This window comes from Stigmatopora nigra, chromosome 18 (genome assembly GCF_051989575.1).
Source record: "Stigmatopora nigra isolate UIUO_SnigA chromosome 18, RoL_Snig_1.1, whole genome shotgun sequence".
Classification (NCBI taxonomy): Eukaryota; Metazoa; Chordata; class Actinopteri; order Syngnathiformes; family Syngnathidae; genus Stigmatopora; species Stigmatopora nigra.
This window is the reverse complement of record NC_135525.1, coordinates 7,109,741-7,135,004: the sequence shown is the minus strand read 5'-3', so window position 1 is coordinate 7,135,004 and position 25,264 is coordinate 7,109,741. Positions and strand designations below refer to the sequence as shown.

At 38.2% G+C, this 25,264-nt stretch overlaps 5 protein-coding genes and 2 long non-coding RNA genes across 12 annotated transcripts in view; 3 read left to right on the top strand and 4 right to left on the bottom strand.

Moving 5' to 3' along the window:
- Nucleotides 1-5,388, bottom strand: part of LOC144212017 (uncharacterized) — a 73,022-nt gene extending 67,634 nt beyond the window's left edge. For 2 of the 3 annotated variants that reach the window (XM_077739603.1, XM_077739601.1), the window contains exons 1-4: nucleotides 5,240-5,388; nucleotides 4,569-4,670; nucleotides 3,323-3,429; nucleotides 3,120-3,198 (exon numbers count right to left, since the gene is read on the bottom strand). In XM_077739603.1, the coding sequence (XP_077595729.1) occupies nucleotides 3,120-3,198 (79 nt within the window). In that variant the 5' untranslated portion in view covers nucleotides 3,323-3,429; nucleotides 4,569-4,670; nucleotides 5,240-5,388. The remainder of the gene's footprint in view (nucleotides 1-3,119; nucleotides 3,199-3,322; nucleotides 3,430-4,568; nucleotides 4,671-5,239) is intronic. The other variant, XM_077739604.1, reaches the window with a different exon arrangement.
- A 193-nt stretch (nucleotides 5,389-5,581) lies between these two features.
- LOC144211262 (catechol O-methyltransferase domain-containing protein 1-like) lies at nucleotides 5,582-8,461 on the top strand. Of its 2 annotated transcripts, none has more exons than XM_077738360.1 (7): nucleotides 5,582-5,738; nucleotides 7,234-7,364; nucleotides 7,427-7,532; nucleotides 7,630-7,748; nucleotides 7,830-7,884; nucleotides 7,952-8,085; nucleotides 8,162-8,461. In XM_077738360.1, the coding sequence occupies exons 2-7, from the start codon at nucleotides 7,257-7,259 to the stop codon at nucleotides 8,312-8,314; spliced, it is 675 nt and encodes a 224-aa protein (XP_077594486.1). In that variant the 5' UTR covers nucleotides 5,582-5,738; nucleotides 7,234-7,256; the 3' UTR covers nucleotides 8,315-8,461. The 2 variants fall into 2 exon arrangements, with proteins under 2 accessions (XP_077594486.1, XP_077594485.1); XM_077738359.1 differs by lacking the exon at nucleotides 5,582-5,738 and adding an exon at nucleotides 6,052-6,256.
- LOC144211261 (non-selective voltage-gated ion channel VDAC2-like) lies at nucleotides 8,428-11,241 on the bottom strand. The gene is made up of 9 exons (XM_077738357.1): nucleotides 10,944-11,241; nucleotides 10,167-10,238; nucleotides 10,049-10,098; nucleotides 9,802-9,954; nucleotides 9,656-9,708; nucleotides 9,353-9,580; nucleotides 9,081-9,231; nucleotides 8,929-8,986; nucleotides 8,428-8,777 (listed from the first exon to the last, which is right to left on the bottom strand). The coding sequence occupies exons 2-9, from the start codon at nucleotides 10,231-10,233 to the stop codon at nucleotides 8,686-8,688; spliced, it is 852 nt and encodes a 283-aa protein (XP_077594483.1). The 5' UTR covers nucleotides 10,234-10,238; nucleotides 10,944-11,241; the 3' UTR covers nucleotides 8,428-8,685.
- Nucleotides 11,242-11,402: 161 nt separating this feature from the next.
- samd8b (sterile alpha motif domain containing 8b) lies at nucleotides 11,403-14,628 on the bottom strand. Its single transcript, XM_077738354.1, has 6 exons — nucleotides 14,110-14,628; nucleotides 13,102-13,657; nucleotides 12,940-13,035; nucleotides 12,667-12,784; nucleotides 12,442-12,592; nucleotides 11,403-12,362 (listed from the first exon to the last, which is right to left on the bottom strand). Exons 2-6 carry the CDS (start codon nucleotides 13,647-13,649, stop codon nucleotides 12,058-12,060), a joined length of 1,218 nt encoding a protein of 405 aa, XP_077594480.1. The 5' UTR covers nucleotides 13,650-13,657; nucleotides 14,110-14,628; the 3' UTR covers nucleotides 11,403-12,057.
- Nucleotides 14,629-14,895: 267 nt separating this feature from the next.
- Nucleotides 14,896-18,605, top strand: LOC144211263 (uncharacterized). 3 transcript variants are annotated; one of them, XR_013329558.1, is made up of 7 exons: nucleotides 14,896-15,030; nucleotides 15,203-15,286; nucleotides 17,808-17,859; nucleotides 17,924-18,005; nucleotides 18,068-18,139; nucleotides 18,216-18,361; nucleotides 18,416-18,605. It is a non-coding gene; the product is annotated as an uncharacterized LOC144211263 (long non-coding RNA). The 3 variants fall into 3 exon arrangements; XR_013329559.1 differs by having other exon boundaries at nucleotides 15,203-15,290; nucleotides 18,437-18,605; XR_013329557.1 differs by having other exon boundaries at nucleotides 15,203-15,290.
- Nucleotides 18,606-19,357: 752 nt separating this feature from the next.
- On the bottom strand, nucleotides 19,358-21,019 carry LOC144211817 (uncharacterized). The gene is made up of 3 exons (XR_013329669.1): nucleotides 20,898-21,019; nucleotides 19,543-19,614; nucleotides 19,358-19,459 (listed from the first exon to the last, which is right to left on the bottom strand). It is a non-coding gene; the product is annotated as an uncharacterized LOC144211817 (long non-coding RNA).
- An 804-nt stretch (nucleotides 21,020-21,823) lies between these two features.
- On the top strand, nucleotides 21,824-24,646 carry LOC144211971 (uncharacterized). The gene is made up of 6 exons (XM_077739548.1): nucleotides 21,824-21,976; nucleotides 22,043-22,260; nucleotides 22,356-22,584; nucleotides 23,447-23,593; nucleotides 23,910-24,130; nucleotides 24,435-24,646. The coding sequence occupies exons 1-6, from the start codon at nucleotides 21,855-21,857 to the stop codon at nucleotides 24,644-24,646; spliced, it is 1,149 nt and encodes a 382-aa protein (XP_077595674.1). The 5' UTR covers nucleotides 21,824-21,854.
- The last annotated feature ends 618 nt before the right edge of the window (nucleotides 24,647-25,264 follow it).

Sequence of the window (25,264 nt, the reverse complement as noted above, 5' to 3'; positions counted from 1 at the left end):
CCACAGATTAAAAAATGGGTATGAACTTTAAATGAAGCTATTTTGTTGATATCAGTCCTTCCTAATTTTTGGGGCGAAAAAAAAAACCCTATGAAACCTATATTTTACCATGCATACCTTTTTTAGTCACTACAACACTTTTAAAGTACAGAAAGTCTCTGAATTATTTTGCCATGAGAAAATCCATGCAAAAGAGTGTAATGGAAAAGAAATGGTTATAATAAGGCGCTGGGGGTAGTGTCATTGCCACAATACCAACGTAACGCCCCTATTCCTGTGCTTTCTCACCAGCAGTTTCCATAGTTTACCTCAAAGGTTAGTGGAGAGCCATATGCACCCATCAACAGAGCCATGTGTGGCTCCCGAGCCATAGGTTCCCTACCCCTGACTTAGACAGATGATTATGCAATTAGGCTGATATTACAAAGTCATGGCTTTGATTTATGTAGAACTGGATTTCAAATCTTCTGCAAGAGTATGTTTTGAAAACCAAAAATATTCTACCATCCAAAAAAAACCCAATGCATATATATCTCTGTATTCTCATGCCTATTCAAGGATCACCATCATAGGTCAGCTACCTCACATCTTTGTGATGTCCACTCCATTCTTAAAGATAACAAAGAGTCTTGGCAAAAGGACAAAGAAGCCAAAGCCCGCATTTAATTCTCTTATCCGAGTGATTTAAGGTAGCGGTATAATGTTAAATAACTGTAAATCCTTATCTTTGACTTTGTAGGTACTTTATGGCACCTTCAACTGCAGTTCACGGACGGAATGCGGGTACCTTCTGCCGGATCTGCAATTTATGGCTTTATTACTCTTTGTAGAAAAAGAGAAGAGAAACATAATTGAAAGGAAGCCTAGTGACTAGTCATCACTAGGACATTTTTATGGTTTGCATTTTTTTTTAAAGGAGGAAAAAAAAAGCCAAGATGCAATTTTCTGATGCGGTGGCGAGCTTCTAGCATTAGCCTAGTGGAGAGCGTGCGGAGGTCACGATGCGGCAAAGAGTCACGAGTTGGCGCCCGCAATCTCATATTTTTTCTTGCCCCCAGTGACAACAAAGCCATTGTTCCCCCACGATAAGGCTTCAGTGTGCACAGTAATAGGAATTAAGAAGGGGCATAAGTCACAGAGAAATTGGGTGACAGCAGATCAATAGATAGTGGCGAAGCCTCAGGGACCATTAGTGGAGAAGCGCTTCTTTGTCTGTGACATGCTAGCGTGGAGAGTTAGCAGACGCTCGCCTTGAAATTTACTGCCCAAAACTAAGAATACACCGAGCTCGTAAACGCCGTTCGTTAGGCTTGAACCGGAGGCTCCTTTTCGAAAACATCGGCATGTCGATTTAAGATCACGGCAACCATTGTGTGCAAAGTCAGCTATAGGTTGGTAGTTGTGCAACATATTTGCATTTTGCTTCTTTGTTATCTAATATTCATCCAATCTTAGGGTTTATGGCCACCAATTTATGCAATTCGGTTGGTTTTTTAGATGGTAGGTGTCCGTGATCGGACGTTTGGTCGCTGGTCTTTTGGTCGCCGGTCAAATGTACTTAGGTATTAAACAGTACTTAAAAATTAAAAAGTACTTAGATATTAAACTCTCTCTCTTAGATAGTAAAGTTTCTCTCATGAATATAATTTTAAGAGTTAGTTTCAACAGTAAACTATGTCACCATTCGATTGGCGACCAAAAGACTGGCAACCAAAAGACCGGCGACCAAACGTCCGAGCACCTCACTGTAACGGCAGGGTTGTTTGGCTTTGGCTTAAAGATCAGCACAGAAAAATATTAGTGTGTCAGATTATCACGTCATTTAATCTAGGAGGGAAATACCGGGTTAAACATTGTTTTTGGTGATACCAACTCATATTTAACTGCAGATTATGAGAGGATGAGAAAAACTACAACCATTTTACCAAGTGTGGCCACTCTTTCTTTTGGTAGTTTCATAGCTTATAGCCAATAAATCCTGTTGTTCAGTAAAAAAAACAACGATCATAACAAAAATAAATCAGTTTGAGGTTTTTAAAAAAATAAGAATACTTAATAGTACACTCTGTTATTATCCAATGGATGAAAAATCCATTTGAACTGTCAATTTTTGAAAGGATTTGACATCCAATCATCATCACTTCTAAAGAAACAGTAGCTTTACATTTTACTGAGACCGCCTTGCTGTTTACAAATGTAAACAACCAAAAACTTCTTCTGGCTAATTTTCCTGCCAATCGTACAGTTTCCCCATTCTCTTCTTTTCTGACAACCACGGCAAAACGAGTCGACTGAACATGCCCCGCAGCCGAGAGGGTGGAAACGCATTAGTACTAATCATAACGGCCCTCCGAGTGATTAGCCACAACATGTGACAACTCCGATAAAAGATTCCAAGCCCCCCACCCCGTTAGGTTCTTCAGGCAAATGCATATTGCGGCCATCACATTCAGACATTCACTACTTCAATGCACAGATCTTCTGTTGTTGCCTTGCATTATTCCCGCCCTGTACACCCGGCGTGCTGAGCATCGGGAACTTAAGATATTAATTAGTTTATCGCTATGGCGGCGAGGCGTTTTCACAATTCATAAATTCCAAGCCAACGGGCTGCGATTAATTATAAATTATGTAAAAGGTTGCCATGAATCATTTAGCTCGAACGGGAATCTATGCACATTGCATTTACACACTAGTACAAGGGTGTCAGGCTAAGGTTTAGGGTTTTATAAATGGATTAAAAGAACTGGATTAAAAGCACTGAATATTGAGTTTTTTATAGATCTGAAACAATATTTATATTAGCTTTTTTTATATATTTTTTTAGATTTTACAAAAGGATTTTTGAACTAAAAACACAGAAAAAATGGATTGAAAAATGACAATTATTAATTTAAAAGGGGGAAAATCATGACATTTAATATAGATCTATACTCTTCATTTTAATTTGATGCTAAAACTGAAAATCTGCACTCATGATTTACTTTCCTGGGCCAGACAAAATGATGCGGCGGGCCAGATTTGGCCCCCGGGCCGCCACTTTGACACATGCTCTCATACAAGCATGTTTGATAGCTAATGGCACGAAACATGTTATATTCATAAACTCATTGACTTACCAGAAAGCGCAAAATATTGGATGGCTTGAACGTCCATCATGGACAATTCCATAAATATGGATGGATTATATTGCACCATCTAAATGAGGACAAATAAAAGATCAAAACGAGCGACGTTCAAGTGTATGCAGTTGTATCATTTTGTACAGATATTTGCAAATGTCTTTTTTTTTTCTCCCCCAAACCCCATCGTCCCATTTTACCTCTTGTCAAACTGATGCAGTGTCAGGAACAAGGAGTATATTTGGTTTGAAGAGGGCTGTCAAATCAAACTGTCAGGCGCCACTCTCTGATGCCGCCGTATCGTTCACTGCACCGTCAATCAACCATAGAAGGGGAGGGGGGAGAAGAGAGGGAGTTTAAGAGACTGATACTTACGTGACATTTCATTTTATGAGCGAACAGAGTGACTGACTGCGCTCGTCAGAGCCCTGTCTTTAAAAACCTTTGACGCCAATGCTATGATAATAAAGAACGAGAGAGAACGGGTGGGAGTAAATGGAGATGAAAGTTAGACGTTGCCATGTATGAGCTTCGAGGAGCTTCAACAGAAAATACACATCAAGTGGCGCATATAAATGTGGACTTTGAACTCATTTTAGAATGCTTAAATATAAATACTTACTGTTAGATTGTGCTGGGCTTTAGATTTTAGCCTTGAACGTGCATTGATTGACCCTAGAAATAATATGCGAATAAAAAATACATTAAATAAAGTTTGACGTTTAATACTATGCAACTGTATCATGGGTTGCTAAAGCAAATGTTAGCAAATATATTTGTAAGGTTAAATCATTATAAATAGTCAATTGCTTTCATCAAGGTAAACAATAAATTTAGAATAGTACATTTTTTATGTTCTTCTTTCGTATAAATAATAAAAACAAAAATAAAATTGTCATTTAGAATTTTTTAGACTTTTCTAAAAAATATTTTAAAGACAAATAATCTACAAAATTATACTTTATGGTTTGTTATTTATGAAAAATGGCAAAAAAATGCAAATAATTTATTCCTAAGCTTAGATCCAACAGTATTTACAATGTATAGTCTGTAAAGTAATTGCACAATTCTGAGGTAAATAACATTGCAAAACAATCAATTATGAAAATAGTCAACAACTATGTTGGTATAGTATTAGTTATTTAATTGTAGCAGCCCTAAAGGATATCAAAAGTGTTTTGCAAAGGCCAATATACTAAATATTTGCAGTGTTTTTTAAGCCACTGAAGCAGTTTAGTGCCATTGAACATTGATTCAATTCACATTTTAAAAGATGAGTGATGAGCCATCTCCCAGAAAAAATAAACCTGCCATAGGAGGGCATCAAAACAGGATATAGTTACGGGTGATACTTGTCAAAGCAATGGAATGGTGCCGTCATAAAAACAAGGCTTTTACAGTACATGAAGCAGTCTATGAAATTCAATCAGAGCAATGCTGACATACCAGAACACTCCCCAGGATATGGCAGCCTTTTTTCCTCCAAGGGGGGCAAGTCACAACTTGAGTTTCGGCCCCAGAAAAGCGATAAACCTCAGTTTGGACAACCTATAATGGAAATACAAAGAAAGAAATGTGTGTCATTTTTGGACAATACTTTTAGTCATGTTTTGTTTTAAACAGATAGAAAAATAACTGAAAATTCATTGTGTTGATGTCAACATTGTGGTAACATTGGCTAAGTTATTTCTGGAATAGATCAATGTAATATTGTATGACTCATCTGATCTCATTTCATTTTTTGGGGGGTGCTGGAGCCTATCCCAGCTGATTTCAGGCCAGAGGTGGGGGAACCAGTCAATCACAGGGAGAAAAACAACCATTCACACTCACAGTCATAACTAGGGGACTTTTAGAGTGTCCAATCAGGCTAACATGCATATTTTTGGAATGTGGGAGGAAATCGGAGTACCCAGAGAAAACCCACACAGTCCCAGGATGATCATAGAAACTTCACACAGGTGGATCTATCTGAATTTGGTGGATCGACCTGAATTTGAATCCAAGTCCTCCACTGTTAGGCCAACGCGCTAACCACGACTCTCATTACATTGTGATCATTTATACAAAGTGCACCCAATCAAACATAAACACACGCTTATGAGAAAATGTCTTACACAATTGCATTACATAGTGGATTCCTCGTCGCTGCAGTCTTCTGATTCAAACATCCGATCTTTAGATCTTTATTATGATTTCCACCAAACAATTTATACAATCATACAAATGATACGCGTGCACGAGATGCTATACGTGCAAGTGTGTGTGTGCGTGTTTTTTTTTAGACCTTAATTTCCGGTATGACATTCACGACGGACACTTTAGATAAAACAACACTGCCCTCGTCTGTTTAAGAACCTACATTACACTCTATTGGCAACGGGGAGCTGTACTCCTTTAGGTGGATATTTTTTTACGATATTGTATACGCGGAACATTATAAACGATGCTATTTAAATATATATATATATATATTGCTGTGACATTGATTTAATTATGTAGCCTGATTTTAAATTCAAATTAAGCCATTGTGCAATCATGTGATTGCACATGACTGTCGAGGTTGCTAGGAATTTAATCACTTCAAGCCACACAGAGGAGAAAGGGCGATCTTTGGTATGCTTTTTTTTAAATCCTGATTACAAATATTTCTCCATTAAGATCGTGTTTATACAACGGATTGCATTGCTTTTAAAGAGCAACTTTGCAAAACAAAATATTGTCACTTTTAGGCATAGGATCAGGACGTTGTTCGTTTACAAACATTTCGTTAATAGTTGTCATTTGATCGTCTTTTTCGATTAAATTATAAATTAAGGCATGTCAAATGCAGCACCAATGAAGACATAAAATGTGTAAACCGTTTTTGTTTTGTTCAGTGCGCATGCGTAATGTGGACAGCGAATCTGACATTGGAACACGCGGAAACTGACGTTTTCACATAGTAAGATACTATTTCCGGCGTTATGTTATGACGTGTTTACAACGAAGGATGGGTAGGCGACCATTGAGAGACTAGTGAGGGACCAGTTAGTAAATCCATCCCCTCGCCATGACTTTCCGGGGCGTATCGAAAGAAGCATTCATTGGAACTGTCACTCTCGGAGTAATATTTCTCGCAGGATACTTGTTCGGTAGGACAAACCCTTTTTATCTTACTTATCATACTCAAATTACTACTGCCAAGCTTTTTCATTTTATGTATCATACTCAGATTACTACTGCCTATCTATTTTATTGTATTTATCATACTAAGATTACTGCTGCCTAAAGTAAGGGATTAATCATAATCTGTCAATGAATTATTAGATACGTAACGTATTACTTTAGTTTGTAACAATGTGATATTCATAAAGTGGTTATAAACCATTATGCATGGATTCACTACTTTCCACAGTGAGGTCTTGAATCTACAAATTAAATTAATATCTACCTAAAATAACATCGTTTTCGTTAAGATCTGCAGATAGAATAAATGGTTAGTATGTTGTTTGGGGAGGACTTTTGCTTCAATTGTTTTTATAACTTAAAACTTGGCAAATAAATAAGATAAAATCGTTCACATATTCATACAAAATTATTTTTCAATAAACTTCAGTACTTTTAAGTTAACATATATAAATGTATGTGTGTATAAATAAAAACATAAAATGTAATATACATATACACATACATACACACACATACACATACATGCATACATAAACATACCTACACATACATACACATACATGCATACATACACATACCTACACATACATGCCTAGACATATATATACATACATACACATACCTACACATACATGCCTAGACATATATATAAATATCTATACCTACCTACACATACTTACACATAATTACACATACCTACACATACATGCCTAGACATATATATACATACATACACATACCTACACATACATGCCTAGACATATATATAAATATCTATACCTACCTACACATACTTACACTTAATTACACATACCTACACACGTACCCACATGCACATATATAATTGCTTTCTTAAAAAAAAGGTTTTAACTGTTGAAACATATAATAGGGTGAGGTCCACTTGTCTTGATGACTAATTTCTATGTATTTTTGACTACAGGGAAGAATAGAAAATCCAGGAAAATGAAACTGTGCAAAAGCCACGGCACTGATGCGGATAATAGCCCGCTCATGCAGTACATTCTGCGCAACTCCATGAGGGAACACCCTGCTTTGGCTACCCTCAGACAGGTATACATTCACATGCCAACACATAAATTTTCAAGCTCATCATCCTGTTTTTCTACTTTCAGAAAACATTGGAGCATGACAAAAATGTAATGATGGTCTCCTCTGAACAGTCACAGTTCATGGCCAATTTGGCCAAACTGATCAAAGCCAAGAAGGCCCTTGAGATTGGTAAATTTTACAAAACATACATGAAAAAGGCTATAAAAAAACAAAACAAAAAAGCAATAAAACAGAATATTGAATTTTTTTTTTTTGCCTTTTGTAGGAGTGTTCACAGGCTACAACACATTAAGCATCGCATTAGCATTGCCTCAAGATGGTGTGGTTGTGGCATGCGACATCGAAGAGACATATGTTAATGTTGGAAAACCCTACTGGAAAGAGGTAACCACATTTTTCTTAACACATTACTCACCGGCTGCCAATGACGGCAAAATGAGACGACTGAGAATTTCTACTTATTAGGCGGGAGTGGAGAAGAAAATTGACCTTCGCATCCAACCAGCATTGACCACATTAGGTAACATAACGACAGATAACTTCACATGAAAATACTTCAAATATCAATTCTCTCAATGTATCTTTAGATGAGCTATTAGATGCCGGTGAGGCCGAGACCTTCGATTTTGCCTTCATTGATGCCGACAAAGAAAGCTACGATGGCTACTATGAAAAGGCTCTACGTCTCATCAGGAAAGGTGGCGTCATTGCCATCGATAATGTAAGCATTCACGTGCACAACCTGTTCTAGAACCTCAATCGTCTTCCATAGGTGCAATTAATGTTTTTGTGTGTAGGTTTTCTGGGGTGGAGCCGTCATAAACCCGTCACCGGAAGACCTGGCCACAGTGTCTATTGACAAGCTGAACAAAAAGCTTCACAGAGATACTCGCATTAACCTCAGCATGCTCACAGTTGGAGACGGCTTAACGCTGGCTTTTAAACTGTAGGCTATAATAGTGCTTAAAGTGCGGCATTGACACGGCTAGAAAGCATTGCTTTACCTCCATGTATTTACATGTGAACCATCTAGTATAAGTTTCAAAATAGGACCGCAGAAAAGTAGAAGGAAAAATAAATTTATTGATAAAGGTTGATTTTTGTGCAACATTTTCAGCACTGATGTAAATCCTACACTTCAATCTTTGGGATTGTCAACAAAGTTAACCCATTAATATTTTTAGATTTCCATACGTTGAGAATTTAAAAAAAAAATTAAAAAAAACACTTTCTGCTGCAAATTTCTTACATTGGTCTTGTGGGACTGGAATGATCCATTGAATTCACCTTCTATTTTTGAATTTGTGATCAAAATACTACCTCATGCCTCTAACTCCAACCCCAAGCCCAATTTGTGACCACCAGCATTGATGTTTTTGCCATCCACAAGTGCAGACAATACGAGTTTCATTCCTGCAAATGAGAACAGTTTGTTAGTCATTTGAAAATGAGCAACGACAGAAATCAATTTTGAACCTAGTCCAAATAGATTGGATGTCTATCTTAGCAAGTCAATGTGATAAAAAAAAAGCCTATTAAATTGAAGGATTTTTTTTGTTCTTACCAGGCCGAAGAATCTGACTGTATCCAAATCCAACCAAACCGGCATTGTTCAGCTTGGCCTGAAAGACGAGCATCAAAAATGTGCATCATCAGAATACGATTGTAGCTCGCATAATAGCTACTTACTAGTGGATGATTCATAAAGGGGCTTACCGATATGGAGGCAGTAGAATCTAGCTGGTATTTGGCAGCGATGCCAAAGCGAGTTCCGTTGCTGCCCGCAGCCCAAGCCAAGTCGACGGCTGTCTCAAGCTGCTCATTCACCTTTTGATAGATGGAGCCCCCAAATTCGCAACCGTTGTTGCTGGGTAAAAAAAAAAAAAAATCTACAATCACTACAAATGTGTTCTGGGGCCCATTACTCATGTATTATTAACTATTACAACTTTTGAGTGTATTATTTTCACCCTCGACTGTGTACGTACATGTTGGTATGTAGCTGAAAGTCTCCCATCTTGTACCCAATGGCATAGTTACTTTGGATCATTCTGGACTTGGTCACGTCAAAGCTCATCTGGTAGCCGGCCAGCCATCCTTCATAGACCGTCACTGCCGCACCGTGGATGGTGGGTCCCGTCATTTCGATGTCTACGTCCACGCCGGCATGAAGGTATTCACACTTGTAGGCCGTCTTGATTTTGCCACTCTTTTTTCTATAGGAAATCAATTGTTTTCCTTATTGTTTTACTTGTCTTAGTCCGAAGTGGGAAAACATGTATAGCACGAACCCAGTGTCTGGGGAAATTGTCGTGTTGAAATTCAGTTTAACGCCTTTGGTGATCTAAAAAAAAAAAATAATAATAAATTAATGCAGGAACTGTCCATCTTTAGAGCATTTATCTACTTGACAACATTACAGTAAGTACATATTTACCCTATCCTCGACGCATAATTCTGTGCTGAGTGTGTTCTCAGTGGTCCACTTCTCCATGAAGGTTACGCCACGATCGGCCCACTTATAATTTGTCTCCAAAGTTCCCGTCACCTTGCCGGTCTCCACATTTGATGAGCCACATGTTTTGAACTCCTAAAATGGAAAGATATCAAGGTCAGCCCATATTATTGCATACCTTTTCATTCATTTTGTTGCTAAAGTGGTTGCAGTTAACTCATGTACTCACCACTCCGTTTGGTGACTTTGTTTTGACATCCAGTTTAAATAGACCAAAACCTACAAACACAGTTTTATTGAGTTTTGCAAGTGGATTTAAATAGTGAAAAGTGTAAACTTCTAATTACCGTATCCTTTGTTAAAGATGTCCTTTGCTGATTTTCCTAGATCTGCATATGGTGGAGGGACTGCCATTTTACCTGTGTAAGTACAAATATACAATTTCTATGAATTAAAAAACATTAGACACTTTTTTTAAATAACTATGCACCTGCTCAAAATTCGTACTCTTTGCTGAAAACAAATATTAAGATACAGATACATTTTCTTCTCTATTTCTCTCGATTTTTTCTGTAAACTTAAAAAAAAATACAAAAAAAGCTATTTCTATAGTAACGTTTGCTTATTGTAAATAGCGCCCTCTCGTGGTAAATTTTCATAAGTACAGTTCATTTGCAATTTGCAACTTTCAAATATGAGGGAATACTTAACGTGGTTTAAACAAAATACTTAGATGCATTTTGTTTCTTATTTGCATTGCATTTGAGTGAAATCCCAAAAATGTCTCCCCAAAATCCCCTCTTTATTGCATTGCATTTCTAAATGTTCAATTAGTGCTTACCGTGGTTTGTAACATAAAATATATTCCAGATATAAGATCACTTTTGATTATTTATTTAGTTAAACGTTTGAAGTTGTTGCCAGTGGCTCACTTAATTTAGGAAAAAAAAATTGTAAGCGATGGCTATATAGATAGTTTGTGAACTGTAACACATGTTGCGTGCAGGCTAGAGAGGGGCGTTTTCCAGAAAGGAAAGGAGAAGCCGGAGATCTTTACTTAACTCAAACGGAAGTAATGCAACATGGACAGGGTGGGATCGAAAAATAATAGGTACTTAACTTACCAAGGGATTTTCTTTTTGGTTGCTGTCGATTTGAATACGAAGAGGGGGCAAAGTATGAAGTCGACGGCCAGCCAGTTCTGGACGCAGTTGTAGTTTGTGGAGGAAATGTTGACGTCGGAAATGTTAGGCCCCTAAGCTGCCCGTGTTGTGCCAGACAGAAAGTAAACGATTAAATGTCAGGAAAATGACTATCATCCACTATCATTTGGATCGCGCATTTCACACTAGCATATAAGAATGTCTCTAATTTACAAGTTAACGCGATGTTCAATTTTAGTTTGCAATTACCGACCAATAAGTCTCCAACTTAACAAATAATAACTGCCATGTGAGAACTTCAAATATGTCCTGCTTATTAAATGTACACAAGCTAAGAACTGAAATGTGTACACATATTAGAAACTCCATTTCCCACAATACCTCCATTTAACCTTAATGAAAAAAGGTAAGACACCACAATTGTGGCTTGATGTTTTTCTACATTTTTATATACATCACACAAACAAAAACAAATACTGACAGAAGAATAAGTTCTCAAAAAACATAAGAATAAAGAACAAAAAAGCATGTCGCCATCTTGAGCAACTGTAAACATTAGTCTCTTTTGTGCACATATCTCCAACACAGAAAAACACAATCATGAATAAATTAGCACACATTTGAGAAATAGAAAAAAAACTGGTTAGCATTTTGCTGCCATTAATACTAAATGTCAGGAGTGAAACCTGCGACACGTGGACGACATATGGCTCCACCAGAAGATTTAATCCGGTCAAATGTGCAAATGTTAAGAACGCACATTAATAAATTCTAATTATTTTCCCTCAACTTGCATCTGGAAACACACAACACTACACATTTTCCACATTAAATACTTCACCCCTCCCTCCATTTCATTGCATCATGTATTCTTCAGACTCAATTTAGCACAGAAAAAAATGATCTGCCCTTATTTTCATGACTTTTCTACACAAGGAGACCTATTGCAAAGCGCAAGGTTATTGGCAAGTGGAATCATACTTAAGACAGAAGGGAAACGTGTCATTTTGGCGGCTTCAAACCCTAAACAAAAAGGCGCTCCGCAGAGGTCATTCGGACGGATGTCACTGACTCTCTACCCGATGATCAATTTGAGGATGGCGGGTCGCGAGAATGGCCAGCAGTATTCGTTAGGCACGGGCCCATTGACGTTGCACTCAAAGAAGGAAAACATGGGGAACCAAATGCGGGCCCGGCGACTCTGCTGGTAGGCTCGCGTGTTGGCCAGCGTGTGGTAGTAGAGGAAAAGCCGTGTGGTGATGTAAAAGGCGATAAAGACATCGATGGAGTAGTGCTCGTGTGCAGCCAGGATGAAGAAGATGCCAAATAAGTTCAGCACCCAGGACAGCGTATGGATGCAGTGCCAACTGTGTGGGGTGTCTGCTCAAATACAAACACACACATTTGCATTTAACTTCAATTCATGCGCCATACTAAACTTATTCGGTGCACAACTCACACTCTGTGACAAAGAAGTTGAGTAGGGTGATGATGACAGTGTGCCCGCTGAACATGTAGTCGCCACAGGTGTGCACGCCAGTCAAAGTCATGCCAAAGCCACTCCAGATGGCCACGGCGCGCTGCAGCTTCCCCCACTTGTCGCCATACTTCTGTAGCCAGCAAGAAAAAAATCGCTGTAATTGCAGTACCATTAAGTGACGGAGTACTTGAAACCTGTCGTTACCTTTCCGGAGCATTGCAAGTGTTGTCCCGGCACGGACAGCGAAGTGACGAACATAGTGATGCAGCGGAGCATGAACACCGTTCCCATGAGGCTGCACATGCGGCGAAGGAGAATGGACCTGATGGCAGAAAATGTTTGATTTTTGAATAAGACAATTAAAAAAACAGACTATTTTGAATCTAAAACCATTTATATAATCAAGAATCGCTAATTAAGAGTTGCCAATTAACTTCACGTCAATTCATCATGGCAGCCCTCGCAAATGTACATCACCTATGTTTATGCAGCAGTAAAACCAGCACCCAGATGATGCACAGGATGAGGCCGCACGCCTCCGCTGTGGCGAAGGCCCATGGGATTCGCGGCATACTAGGGACAAACATAAAACCCATCATTTCTCGCCCCGAGTCATTCCCTCCCGAACGAGCCACCTACTTGTCCAGGAAAATATCAGGTAGAGGCGGATAGGTCGCCATGTCGGGGACCTTCTCGTGCACGATGACCATGACGAAGGAGGTGATGCCGAACACCAAGACCACGTAGACGGAACTTAGTACCGTCTTCCAAAACTCCGGATCCAGCCGCCGCGTCTGCTGCTTGTATTTGCCGTTAGTGTACTTCTGGTACTCTTCCCCCACGGGCGCCTTGTCGGCTCCGTCGCAATCCCGCGCCACCTCGCCATTGCAGAACCAGTCTCCTGAACCAGTGGGGGAGTGTCCGTCGAACGGCAGGCCCAGCTCCTCCAGCACGTCCAAGTTTTGCTTCTGGAGCTTGCGAATGGACGCCATGAGACGCTTGATGTCGCCCAGTACTTTGAGCTGTAGGGGAGGCGAGCGCAGGTCGTACTCGCTGAGGGCCAGCAGACTGCTGCCATCCAAGCGGTGCTCATGGCACAGCAGATCCACGTAGTCGAAGAAGCCCTCATCCTTCAGCCATTTGGCCACATGCACAGGGGTCCAATCGCGGACACTCGGCGGGCTCATTTCGCCAGCTGGAAAACAATACGTTGAGAAATTCAGCTTTCAAAAAATAAACAACACACGGTCGAGCTGTTAAATAACAGTTATCCCCACAGTTCAAATGGATTGGACGCTCACTGCCGACAATGACAGTGATGGAAGCAATCTTTAATATTCTGCTTTCAAGTCTAAACAGCTTTATCTAAACACCACCACTACTATTGTTACATCATGTACCCCTAAAACGTTTTGCTAAACTATTGCAAAAATGCAATACAGTATTCATACACTGAAATATTGGTTACCACGCGATTAGTTGGTTAATATTTATATGACACGTGCAGATCAATTGCAAAGATTTAACGCAAACAAATAAGCGTTAACCTCAAACTTCTTGACATTGAAATGCCAAAACAAAGGCACGTTTGGCTTCAAAGGCGGCTAGTCGGAGCTAACAGTTCGCTCGGCTTCGGGGTTCACTCACCCTGGCTGAGATCTTAACAGAAGGACGCCTGCCGGCACGTTTGTGTTCCAAAGACAGGCCGACTCAAAGGTGTCTTATGCGAATAAATCACAACCCCGTTACTGGGTTTAATGGTGATCACATCCCCGCGATTGTGGGCATGGGCACTCATATCGAGCTGCTTGGCATCTTGCTGAGACGTCACACGGGATGTAATGGATACAATAGAAGCGCAACTAAAAACTACTGTCTAACAAACTACGTTTGTGGCGGATAATTTCTGAAAAAAAGAAAGTATTATTCCAAATTGAAACGGGTCAGCCTATGCGTGCAATTATTATTATTAGTTTAAATATCCCTGCCTTTTAAATTATATTTTAATCATGTCCGTATATCACATAGACAGGCAGAAGCAATCGCGGCCATCTTGCGTCAGAGAACTACTGTACTGGACAACTAAAATACTAAATTATTAAAGGATTCTGCTAGTGTCATTTAAATGTCTAGAAGTAAAAAAACAAACACCAAAGTGCATGTCATCACAATGTTCATAATGTGCAATACTACTGTATTTTAAAGGATTAAAGCCCAATCAACACGTATTTCAGCCCCGCCCTCGCCCCACCCACTGACTAATGCATGCTATTATGAAAACAATGTATTTTTTCTTTTAAGCATTAAAGTTCAACCAAAAAGCATTAACAGCCCCTCCACACATACATATACTGATTAATGCACGTTATTATGATTTTGTCTTAGAAAAATGTATGTGTCCTTTTTTAATAGGCGTGGCCGATGTCAGAGTTCAAATAGTCGACGTCAGACGCCATGACGGCTTAGATGCCGGAAGGCTGCACGGGCGTGCACTTCGGAGCAGCTCAAAACTGACGATTTACCGACGAAGTCCTGCCAAACTTCTCACAGAACGATGCTGCACATTTGGTACATTGTCATTTGGGGAATTTGAACCCCCAGTTCTCGTCTTAAGAGTGATTTTTGACGCGATGTAGCCCCACGTGTATGCAGACAGCAAAATGTTTGCAAACAAATTGGCTACATTGCGTTAAACGATCGCTCCTTGTTTAAAAAGAAATCATTTCTTTGTGTGTTTCAGCCACTCAACGAGCACAGACTGCTGGGAAACATCAAGAATGTGGCCGAAACGTCCAGAAATTAGCAGCTTGTCGACGCCATAACAGCGAGTCATTCTTAAATAGTTCTGATTTTCTCCATCCGTGTAATATTTAAACGCCAGCGTTCAGTGTTCAGGGCTTTGCGCAATTGGCTCGATTTTCATCATGATTCATATATTTTTTTTTTTTAAATAACAAAAAAAAAAAACCTGGATAAGTCACCCACACGTCATTAGTGGATGTGTAAGGAATAAACAGTAATCCCTCAATTATCGCGGTTACTGTAGACCAGACATGGCTTTGATAAATGATAAACCGTAAAGTAGGCTCATCCCTATTATAGTAAATTAAATAAAAATACTGTAGTGGCAAGTGAAGGAGTAGCTCCCTTCCACTTATGAGTTTCCATGTGGCTTTTCACATCTTTCTGAACTTACAAAAAAAAAATCTGCCATGTAGTGGAACTGAACATAAATAACTTATAAACTTTTTAGCCCCTTAACTTTTTTAATGACCTCAGGGCTTGGACCTTTTTCATATAAGTTTTAAATGTGGTTTTGACAAAACAGATGTATTTAACAATAGTGCAGGTGTCATTTTTGACTCATTTAAATATAACGAGAAAAACAGAAGCTCTTTGTATATTTATTTTTTTAAGAATGAATGGATTTAAAATAATTGACTGAAAACTTGAGGCAGAAGTATTAATTATTTTAACCTTGTAGGCCCCTGTCCAGTGTTTTCAAATTTCCAACCACATGATCAAGATACTGATATATTTTTGTGGAGGAAAACAGACAGATCAATTTTATTTTAATTTCTAATATTGCGTTTTGTTCTTTAATAGAAAAACGCTAAATATAGGAGGTAGTTATGTCAAATTTTGACATTCGGCACTAGTCTGTACTTTAATCTATTGTGCCTTCACTCCTTTTTTTGGTTTCCTGCCTATTGCCTCAGGCAAAAGGCAGAACCAATCTTGAGTTTTTTTTCCATTTCACTTTGTGTATTGACCCCTTTTTTTTTGTCTTTCAGAATCCATCCAAGGGGGAGCTGGTTTCCTGCCTTTGTACAGAGGCTCAGGCATCCCAATCTGAGTACTGACCCTTTTTTTTGTTTTCCATAATCCACCCAAGGGGGACCAGATTTCCTGCCTATGTTGAGATTGGTTCTGCCTGAGCCTATCTTGACATAGGCAGGAAACCTGCTCCCCTTGGCTGGAATTCTGATAAAACAAAAAAGGGGGTCAATACATAGAGTTAAATAAAAAAAATGTTTCCAAGGTCTTACCTTTTATTTTGGAAAAACTCATAGATTTGTTCTGCCTGAGCATATCTACGAGTTTTTTCAAAATAAAAGGTAAGACCTTGTGAATGTTTTTTAGAATTCCATGGCTGAGCCTATCTTGACATAGGTAGGAAACCTGAAAAACAAAAAAAACGTTTCCAAGGTCTTACCTTTTATTTTGGAAAAACGCATAGATTTGTTCTGCCTGAGCATATCTACGAGTTTTTTCAAAATAAAAGGTAAGACCTTGTGAATGTTTTTTTGTTTTTCAGAATTCCATGACTGAGCCTATCTTGACATAGGTAGGAAACCTGAAAAACAAAAAATGTTTCCAAGGTCTTACCTTTTATTTTGAAAAAACTCATAGATTTGTTCTGCCTGAGCATATCTGAGTTTTTTCAAAATAAAAGGTAAGACCTTGTGAATGCTTTTTTGTTTTTCAGAATTCCATGGCTGAGCCTATCTTGACATAGGTAGGAAACCTGAAAAACAAAAAAACATTTCCAAGGTCTTACCTTTTATTTTGGAAAAACTCAGATTTGTTCTGCCTGAGCATATCTATGAGTTTTTTCAAAATAAAAGGTAAGACCTTGTGAATGTTTTTTTGTTTTTCAGAATTCCACGGCTGAGGCTATCTTGAAATAGGTAGGAAACCTGAAAAACAAAAAAACGTTTCCAAGGTCTTACCTTTTATTTTGAAGAAACTCATAGAATTGTTCTGCCTGAGCATATCTGAGTTTTTTCCAAAATAAAAGGTAAGACCTTGTGAATGCTTTTTTGTTTTTCAGAATTCCATGGCTGAGCCTATCTTGACATAGGTAGGAAACCTGAAAAACAAAAAAACATTTCCAAGGTCTTACCTTTTATTTTGGAAAAACTCAGATTTGTTCTGCCTGAGCATATCTATGAGTTTTTTCAAAATAAAAGGTAAGACCTTGTGAATGTTTTTTTGTTTTTCAGAATTCCACGGCTGAGGCTATCTTGAAATAGGTAGGAAACCTGAAAAACAAAAACGTTTCCAAGGTCTTACCTTTTATTTTGGAAAAACTCATAGATTTGTTCTGCCTGAGCATATTTGAGTTTTTTCCAAAATAAAAGGTAAGACCTTGTGAATGTTTTTTTTGTTTTTCAGAATTCTATGGCTGAGCCTATCTTGACATAGGTAGGAAACCTGAAAAACAAAAACGTTTCCAAGGTCTTACCTTTTATTTTGGAAAAACTCAGATTTGTTCTTCCTGAGCATATCTGAGTTTTTTTCCAAAATAAAAGGTAAGACCGTGTGAATGTTTTATTTTTCAGAATTCCACCCAAAGGGGACCAGGTTTCATGCCCCCATTTTTCAAAATAAAAGGTAAGACCTTGTAAATGTTTTTTTTTTTATTTAACTCTGTGTACTGACTTTTTTTGCTTTTCAGAATCCACCAGAGGGACCTGGTTTCTGCCTATGAACAGATAGGCTCAGGAGCCCCCAATCTATGAAGTTTTTCAAAATAAAAGGTTAGTCCTTCTCAATGGTTTTTTATTTAACTCTGTACATAACCCTTTTTCTTGTTTTTCAGAATCCACCAGAGGGACCTGGTTTCTGCATATGAACAGATAGCCTCAGACACCTTAATTTTTCAAAATAAAAGGTAAGCCCTTCCCATTGTTTTTTCAACTAACTTTGTGTACTAACCCCTTTTTTTGTTTTCGAATCTTCTCCACCAGGGGGTGGAGAAGATTCGATTTTTTACGATGCTGGACCACCAACGGGAACCAATCTACAAACTTTTTCAAAATAAGAGCTGGGGCTTTTATTTACCAGATTTCCTGCTGGTGACAAGAGGAACTGCTTCAGTTTTTCAAAATAAAAGGTGAGCCCTACTCATTATTTTTTCAACTAACTGTACTAACCACCCCTTTTTCAGTTTTCGAATCTTCTCCACCAGGGGGTGGAGAAGATTCGATTTTTTACGATGCTGGACCATCGACGGGAACCAATCTACAAACTTTTTCAAAATAAAAGCTGACATCCTGTTTTCCAGATTTCCACCTGGTGAAAGGAGGAATTACTTCATCTTATTCAAGTTTTTCAAAATAAAAGCTTTGAAATGTAAACATGTGTTGGTCTTTATCTAACAAAAAATGCAAGTCACAATTAGAGTTATGAAACTTTATTTACAAGTAAACATGTGTAGATAAAAAAAACAGCAAAACACTTAGAAAAAAAAATTGATGGAAAAAAAGGGGGATAAACACTTAGAAAAAAAATTGACAAAAAAAGGGGGGATAAACACTTAGAAAAAAAAAATTGACAGAAAAAGGGGGGGATAAACACTTAGAAAAAAAAATTGACAGAAAAAGGGGGGATAAACACTTAGAAAAAAAAATTGACAGAAAAGGGGGGATAAACACTTAGAAAAAAAAATTGACAGAAAAAGGGGGGATAAACACTTAGAAAAAAAATTGACAGAAAAAGGGGGGATAAACACCTAGAAAAAAAAATTGACAGAAAAAGGGGGGATAAACACTTAGGAAAAAAAATTGACAAAAACGGGATAAAGACTTTGGAAAAAAAATTGACAAAGACATTTAGAAAAGAAGTCGGGATCAACATTTGGAAAATCAAATTTGAAAAAAGCAGGGGGTGTATATATAAATAGAAAATTAAATGGGGATAAACATTTAGAAGATAAATCTTTAACAATTGGGGAGGATAAACACTTGGAAAATAAAATTTAGAACAAAAACGGGGGGATTAACACTTAGAATATTAGAAGAAAAAAAACATTCTTGCTCCAACATTAAATGACAACCTTCTTACTTTGAAGATCTAGTCAAAAAGCTGTGGAAATAAATGGCCAGTGAAATGTCATGATTTAGGATTTTATTGAATTTAGATTTTCAGAAATACAGACACCATATGATGCAAGAGAGGACATCTTCAAGTGGGCAACCAAGATACCTCAGGCCTGTTGCATGGAAGAAAAATAGCATAAGTTAGAATATATAGAGACTGGAGATTCAACTTTTTTTTTGTGGGGATAAGTCTTACCTTGATCAGTCCAAGTCTCCCCTTCTGTAACCTCAAGAGTGATCTAGGCACACAGAAAGCTGCATCTTGGTGCTAAACAGAGAAAAATTGCACACAAAAAAAGCACAAGTTAGCATATATTCAACAGGTTGGCTTAGTTTTTTTTTCAATGTGAAGTAGTTTTATCTTCATGCTAAACAGTGAAAACTTGATTTAGCCAAGGCATTTGGGGGTTGCCAATTAATTACAACATAGAGAAATCTTACAAGAATTTTAATAAATGATCAAGATAAAGAATGAAAATAAGTTAGCGATTAAATATACAGACTGAAGTTAACAGCTAGGTAGGACAAGGGTGTCAAACTCGGGTTGGTTCGCGGGCCACAATGAGGTCAACTTGATTTCACGTGAGCTGTACTATTTTTGAAATATTTAGATATTTTTTTCTATTTAAATTGGATTGAAAAAAACTGCATCGAAAGCCCTAAATATTCAGTTTTTAATAGATCCGAAACAAATGTTTGAGCTTTTTTTCTCTTCATAAGGGAAAATATCTTGTAATAATTTGTTTTTCATTTCAAAAGGAAACAAAATATTTTGGGGAAAATGTTCAATATTAGCGTGGAAAACAATTTTTAAAATAGATTTATGTTTAGATTTTACAATATGCTTTTTTTAAACTTAAAAACACAAAAAGTGAAAAATGGATAAAAAATACAATTATTGATTTTAAAAAGGGGATGATGATGTAATATAACACATGTATAATCTTCATTTAAATTGGATCCAACAGAAAGTCAGCACTCATGATTTACTTTCTCGGACCGCACAAAATGACACAGCGGGCCAAATTTGGCCCGCGAGCCGCTACTTTGACACCAGTGTAGTCTAGGAGAAAGTTGGCTTAAATTTTGTATACGTGATTTTTTTGTAAAAACAGAACAATTGCAAATCGGAAAAGGGTATTTAGCACCCAGAATGAAAACGATTACATACAAAACAACAGGAACTAAATCGTGTCCCTGGATGGCATTCTAGACTAGATCTAGAGTGAACACTTACCCAGGAAACTGTCGGTTGATGTCTTGCATTGTTTGATTAAATCTAAAGTCTTGCTACACGACTCAATAATGAAGAGAAAACGGAGATCGTGCTTTTTAAGTCAAATCGTGACGCTAACACTAATGCTGACTAGTCACATGATGTGGCACAAAGCCGCTCAAGAAAAGCCCATACTTTAATTGTCGACGGTGTGTTAAAGCTGGCATTAAACTAAGATATTGGTTGGCGTTTTGGGGCTCAACTAATTGCTGAAATATCTCCCGATCGCGTGATTAAAACGCATTTAGGCCAGTGAATTGCTCGATTATTCTTACCGTGACAGCTCATCAACAGCGTTCCAAAAGGAAATGTTACTGCGCATGCACTCAATTAGTAACTACGCGCGTCGACAATGGGCGTAACCACCACGCCCACATTGTCCTGTCACATTGAAAGTGCAAAAAAAGATGGTGAGTTGCTTACCGCGCTCCCAAGAGGTGCTTTGTCCTCCCAATCCGTTTATGTTGAAAAGATGACGAAGAATAGTCGTGAGTTGTGTGCTCTTGATGCTATAAGCCAGTGGTGTCAAACATATGGCACGCGGGCCGGATCCGGCCCGTCTGGTGGTTTGGTATGGCCCGAGGAAGAAAACTGCATTGTATTAAAAAAAATGAATTTTCTTTAAAATGTGTAGTTCTTGTATTATCCCCCAGAGGGGTGTAGTGTGAAAGTTATTCATTTGTTCAAATTGCTTTCCAGATGTTGAAAAACAGTGTTTTTAAGTTTCCCCAAGACTATTTCTGTGATCAGTTTTATGTACATCACAATTATATGTTTAACTGTGTAAAAGTGTTGTTAAAATTGCACATTATTTAATGTTCTTATGTTATTCTCTTGTTCATAATATATTGTTCATAATGTAAAAGGAAAATTCTGTTCATAAACATTTTGATAATTTACTCATTCTTTGCACTAATTATTAGTATTAGTGTATAAGTGTTCCAGCATATGGTGCTGTTTTATTATAGCAAGACTATACATATTTGAACTACTGTAATTCATGCATGATAATGTTTAAAAAAAACCCTAACAAGTCCATGTATTAGTTCATCCTGTTACCATTATTATTATTATTTGTAACAGCACATGTGATGTCTATATCGGGGCTGGTATGAGTATCCAATGTCAGCCAGATTCCAGCAGCTGCCGGGACAGATCAAAAGCAACAAGTGAAAGAAGTCTAACAGTCTTATGGTGCGTAGGCCGGCAGGAAGCAAGGATTCGGAGAGAAAATGTGGAGCTGCAAACACAAAGAATATGTGACGGTCAAGGACCTGCAGAAAATTCTGGACTCGTGCAAACTGCGTCTCAGCCATGTCGATGAAGTCTGGCCCAATATTTACATAGGAAACGTGTGAGTATATCAATAAACAATGCTATCAAGCGTTTATGAGTAACCCAAATGCCACTATGGTGTCAGGACAGTGGCCCAGACCAAGTCAGCCTTGCTGGAGTTGGGCATCACACACGTGCTGAACGCCGCACACGCCAAACCGGGCAGCATCGGCAACCAGAGTTTCTACGGCAACGATTTCGAGTACTACGGTATACCTGCCGATGACTCGACCCACTTTGACCTGGATGTCTACTTCAGACACGCTGCTGACTTTATCCACAAAGGACTCAAGTCACCTCGTGGTGAGGGTACTTTAAAAAAATATATGCATCATTACCAAGAAATGTAGTAGGACATGTTCAAATGTGTAACATGTTATTGTTATTCTTTACCTGAGGCAAAGTTCTGGTGCACTGCATTATGGGAATGAGCCGATCGTCTACATTGGTTCTGGCCTATCTGATGATTTACCGGCGCCTGAGCCTGCAGGAGGCTCTCCAGCGACTGGTCCGCAAGAGGGCCATCTATCCCAATAGGAATTTCTTGGCCTTGCTCATCGACCTGGACCTTCACCTGCAGCCTCGCCACTGTGCACGCAGGAAACGGAAAGGAGCATGCCTCATTTTGTGAGTCTGGTGGAAAGGAGAGGAGAAAATTGGTACAAATAGTAACAAAAAAATGTAAACATGATGTGGTAAACTTGCAATTGTAGTTTAAATACTAAAAATAATATCAAAGAATGTACAAACATGAATAGAATAATTTAAAGTAGCATATTATGTTTAAAATATTTTTAAATGTATGTATTTTTAATCATTTAAATATATTAGTATCATATATGAAGTTCAAAATCCATTCAAATATCTCCAAAGTGCAAATTTAGGCGATGAATAACATTAAAAAATAATGGGGGAAAAAAAGATAATAAGGACAAATATTATAAAAAAATATCTATATAAAGCATGCAAAATTAGTTGAAATAAAATGGCAGCATAATAAAGTAAATATGATGTCAGCTTTCTATTTGTCTATGAACTGAACTCATGTCAGAAATGGACCAACTAAAATGATTTTGTGTGAGTGATTCTTATGTCAATATCTGTGCAATTTTATTGATGTCATTGCATTTTATTTTGAAACCTTAATCAACTTACTTTTCTCAATGTGAATGTATTTTACTGCTGTATTAAAGGTCAAAATGATGATAATTGTGTGCAACCCGAGTCAATAAATGTAGGAACAACAGTAAAAATGTGTTATTGTGTTATTTCATTTTTAATATTATCATTCAGTTTAATCTGAGTGAAATGTGTTAGGAGAGCTAACCTTTAAGAATGTTGACGCTGGAAGTATTTTGGGTGACATCAAAATAGCCGCAAATGTTGCCGGGTAGATTAAGGCCGAGGAGGTCGACGGCCTACATGAGTTGCTGTCCGGCTTGCTCACCTATGAAAAAGCAAAAGTCGTGGGATCAGACATGTCCGGAAGTCAGAGGAGCTTAGAAAGCCCCGGGGACGTGCCCACCAAGTATGTGAGCCCCCCAGCATCTGAACTCCAGAAGCTGATGTGGACTATGAAAGGCAGCGAGAGCAACCACATGGACGAGGTCTGGCCCAGGATCTTCTTAGGAGACATGTAAGTTGGACATTTTGCTTGGTGGCGACCATGTTAGGAACATTTTCTGGGTTCCGTTTTCAATGTACATCCCCTGAAGTGTCTATCATGAGTAAACCAACAAAAAAAGTCAAAAATTAAATACAAAACCCCCCATTTTGGTTTAAAGTACGCATTTAGGTGCATTTCCAAGGATTTGTTATTCAGCATGTCTTATTTAGCATGAGAAATTTGTTTAAAATGCCAATCATGGACAGTAATTAGAAAATTCTAAAGGGTGCTATAGGCTAAAACCCATTCTAGATCTTTGGTCTAATTTCTACCAATTTTTTTGAAGGTATGCTGCCAAAAACAAGCACAACCTTAAGGCGTACGGCATAAGCCACGTGCTGAACGCCGCCCACGGCAAATTCAACGTCGACACGGGTGCTATCTTCTACCAAAACGTCAATCTGGAGTATCACGGCGTAGAAGCCTACGACATGGTGACCTTTGACCTCAGCCCCTTCTTTTATAAGTCATCCGATTTCATCAGGAGCGCCTTGAATTTGCCTACAGGTCAGTTAACACCCATTAAACAAATACATACATGGTAACATATACATTAAATACATCTACACATCATTTTTAAAATATAATTTTTAATCATAGTTACTAGTACTAGTAGGCTCCACATAGGAGGAGGGGGTTTATTCCAGTGTGGTGCCATAATCCCCAGCAAGAGTGTTTCAATTACATGCTCCCATGCGCCCCAATCCTCCTGTCTGCAATAAAGCAGCGTCAATCTTTTTCATTTTTTTGGCAAGGTTTACCAACTTTTTTTTTAGTCAGTTGGATCCAAGTTATTGACGTTAATACCCAGGTCGAGTGCTGGTACACTGCGCCATGGGTCTGAGCCGCTCATCCACTCTGGTACTGGCCTACCTGATGATCCACGAGAAGATGACGCTGGAGAAGGCCATCGCAGCTGTTGGCGCCAACCGCAGCATCAAACCCAATGCTGGTTTCCTGGAGCAGCTGCGAGCGCTGGATGTTGAGCTCCAGCCAATCAGATTAAAGTCCACTGGGAAATAGAGATGAACAGGTTAGAGATGTTAAATTGGAACAACAAATGTGCTCAATTTTGAAAGGATATCCTCAGCATGACTTTTTTTTATGTTGTTCCTGTATTTCCTCATTACAAAGATTATGATTTTTGAAGATTATGAAGTTTTTTTAACTTAAAATCAACCATTTTTCAGTGAAAATATAGCAAAAAAAAATTCTCTTGATGTCAAGTTCTTCTAGAAACTATTATCATTAAAAGTATAAACTAGTTAAATAAGTTTGTTTAAAAAATATGAATTATTCTTTTTTAATGTTATTATTTGGATGCTAAAACAAAAAAATGTGTTCATCTTAATCTTTCATTTAACATGTGATACATATGAACCAGCCATTAATTAAATGGAGGTCTGCCCAAGTTTTTATACATTGAAAAGCCAGAAAAGGTCACACATCGCAAATCGCTCAGATATTGTATAAAAAAAAGAGCTTTCTCTCGGGCTCTCAACAAGACAGCGTTCCTAATTATAAACCACACAGCGCGTTTTAAGTACGAAAGGCCGCGAGATGACAAAAATAATCTTCAGTGCGCGTGTGCACTTTGAAATGAGATGAAAACATGGAGTTGATAAGAGCTGCTCTCCAGAG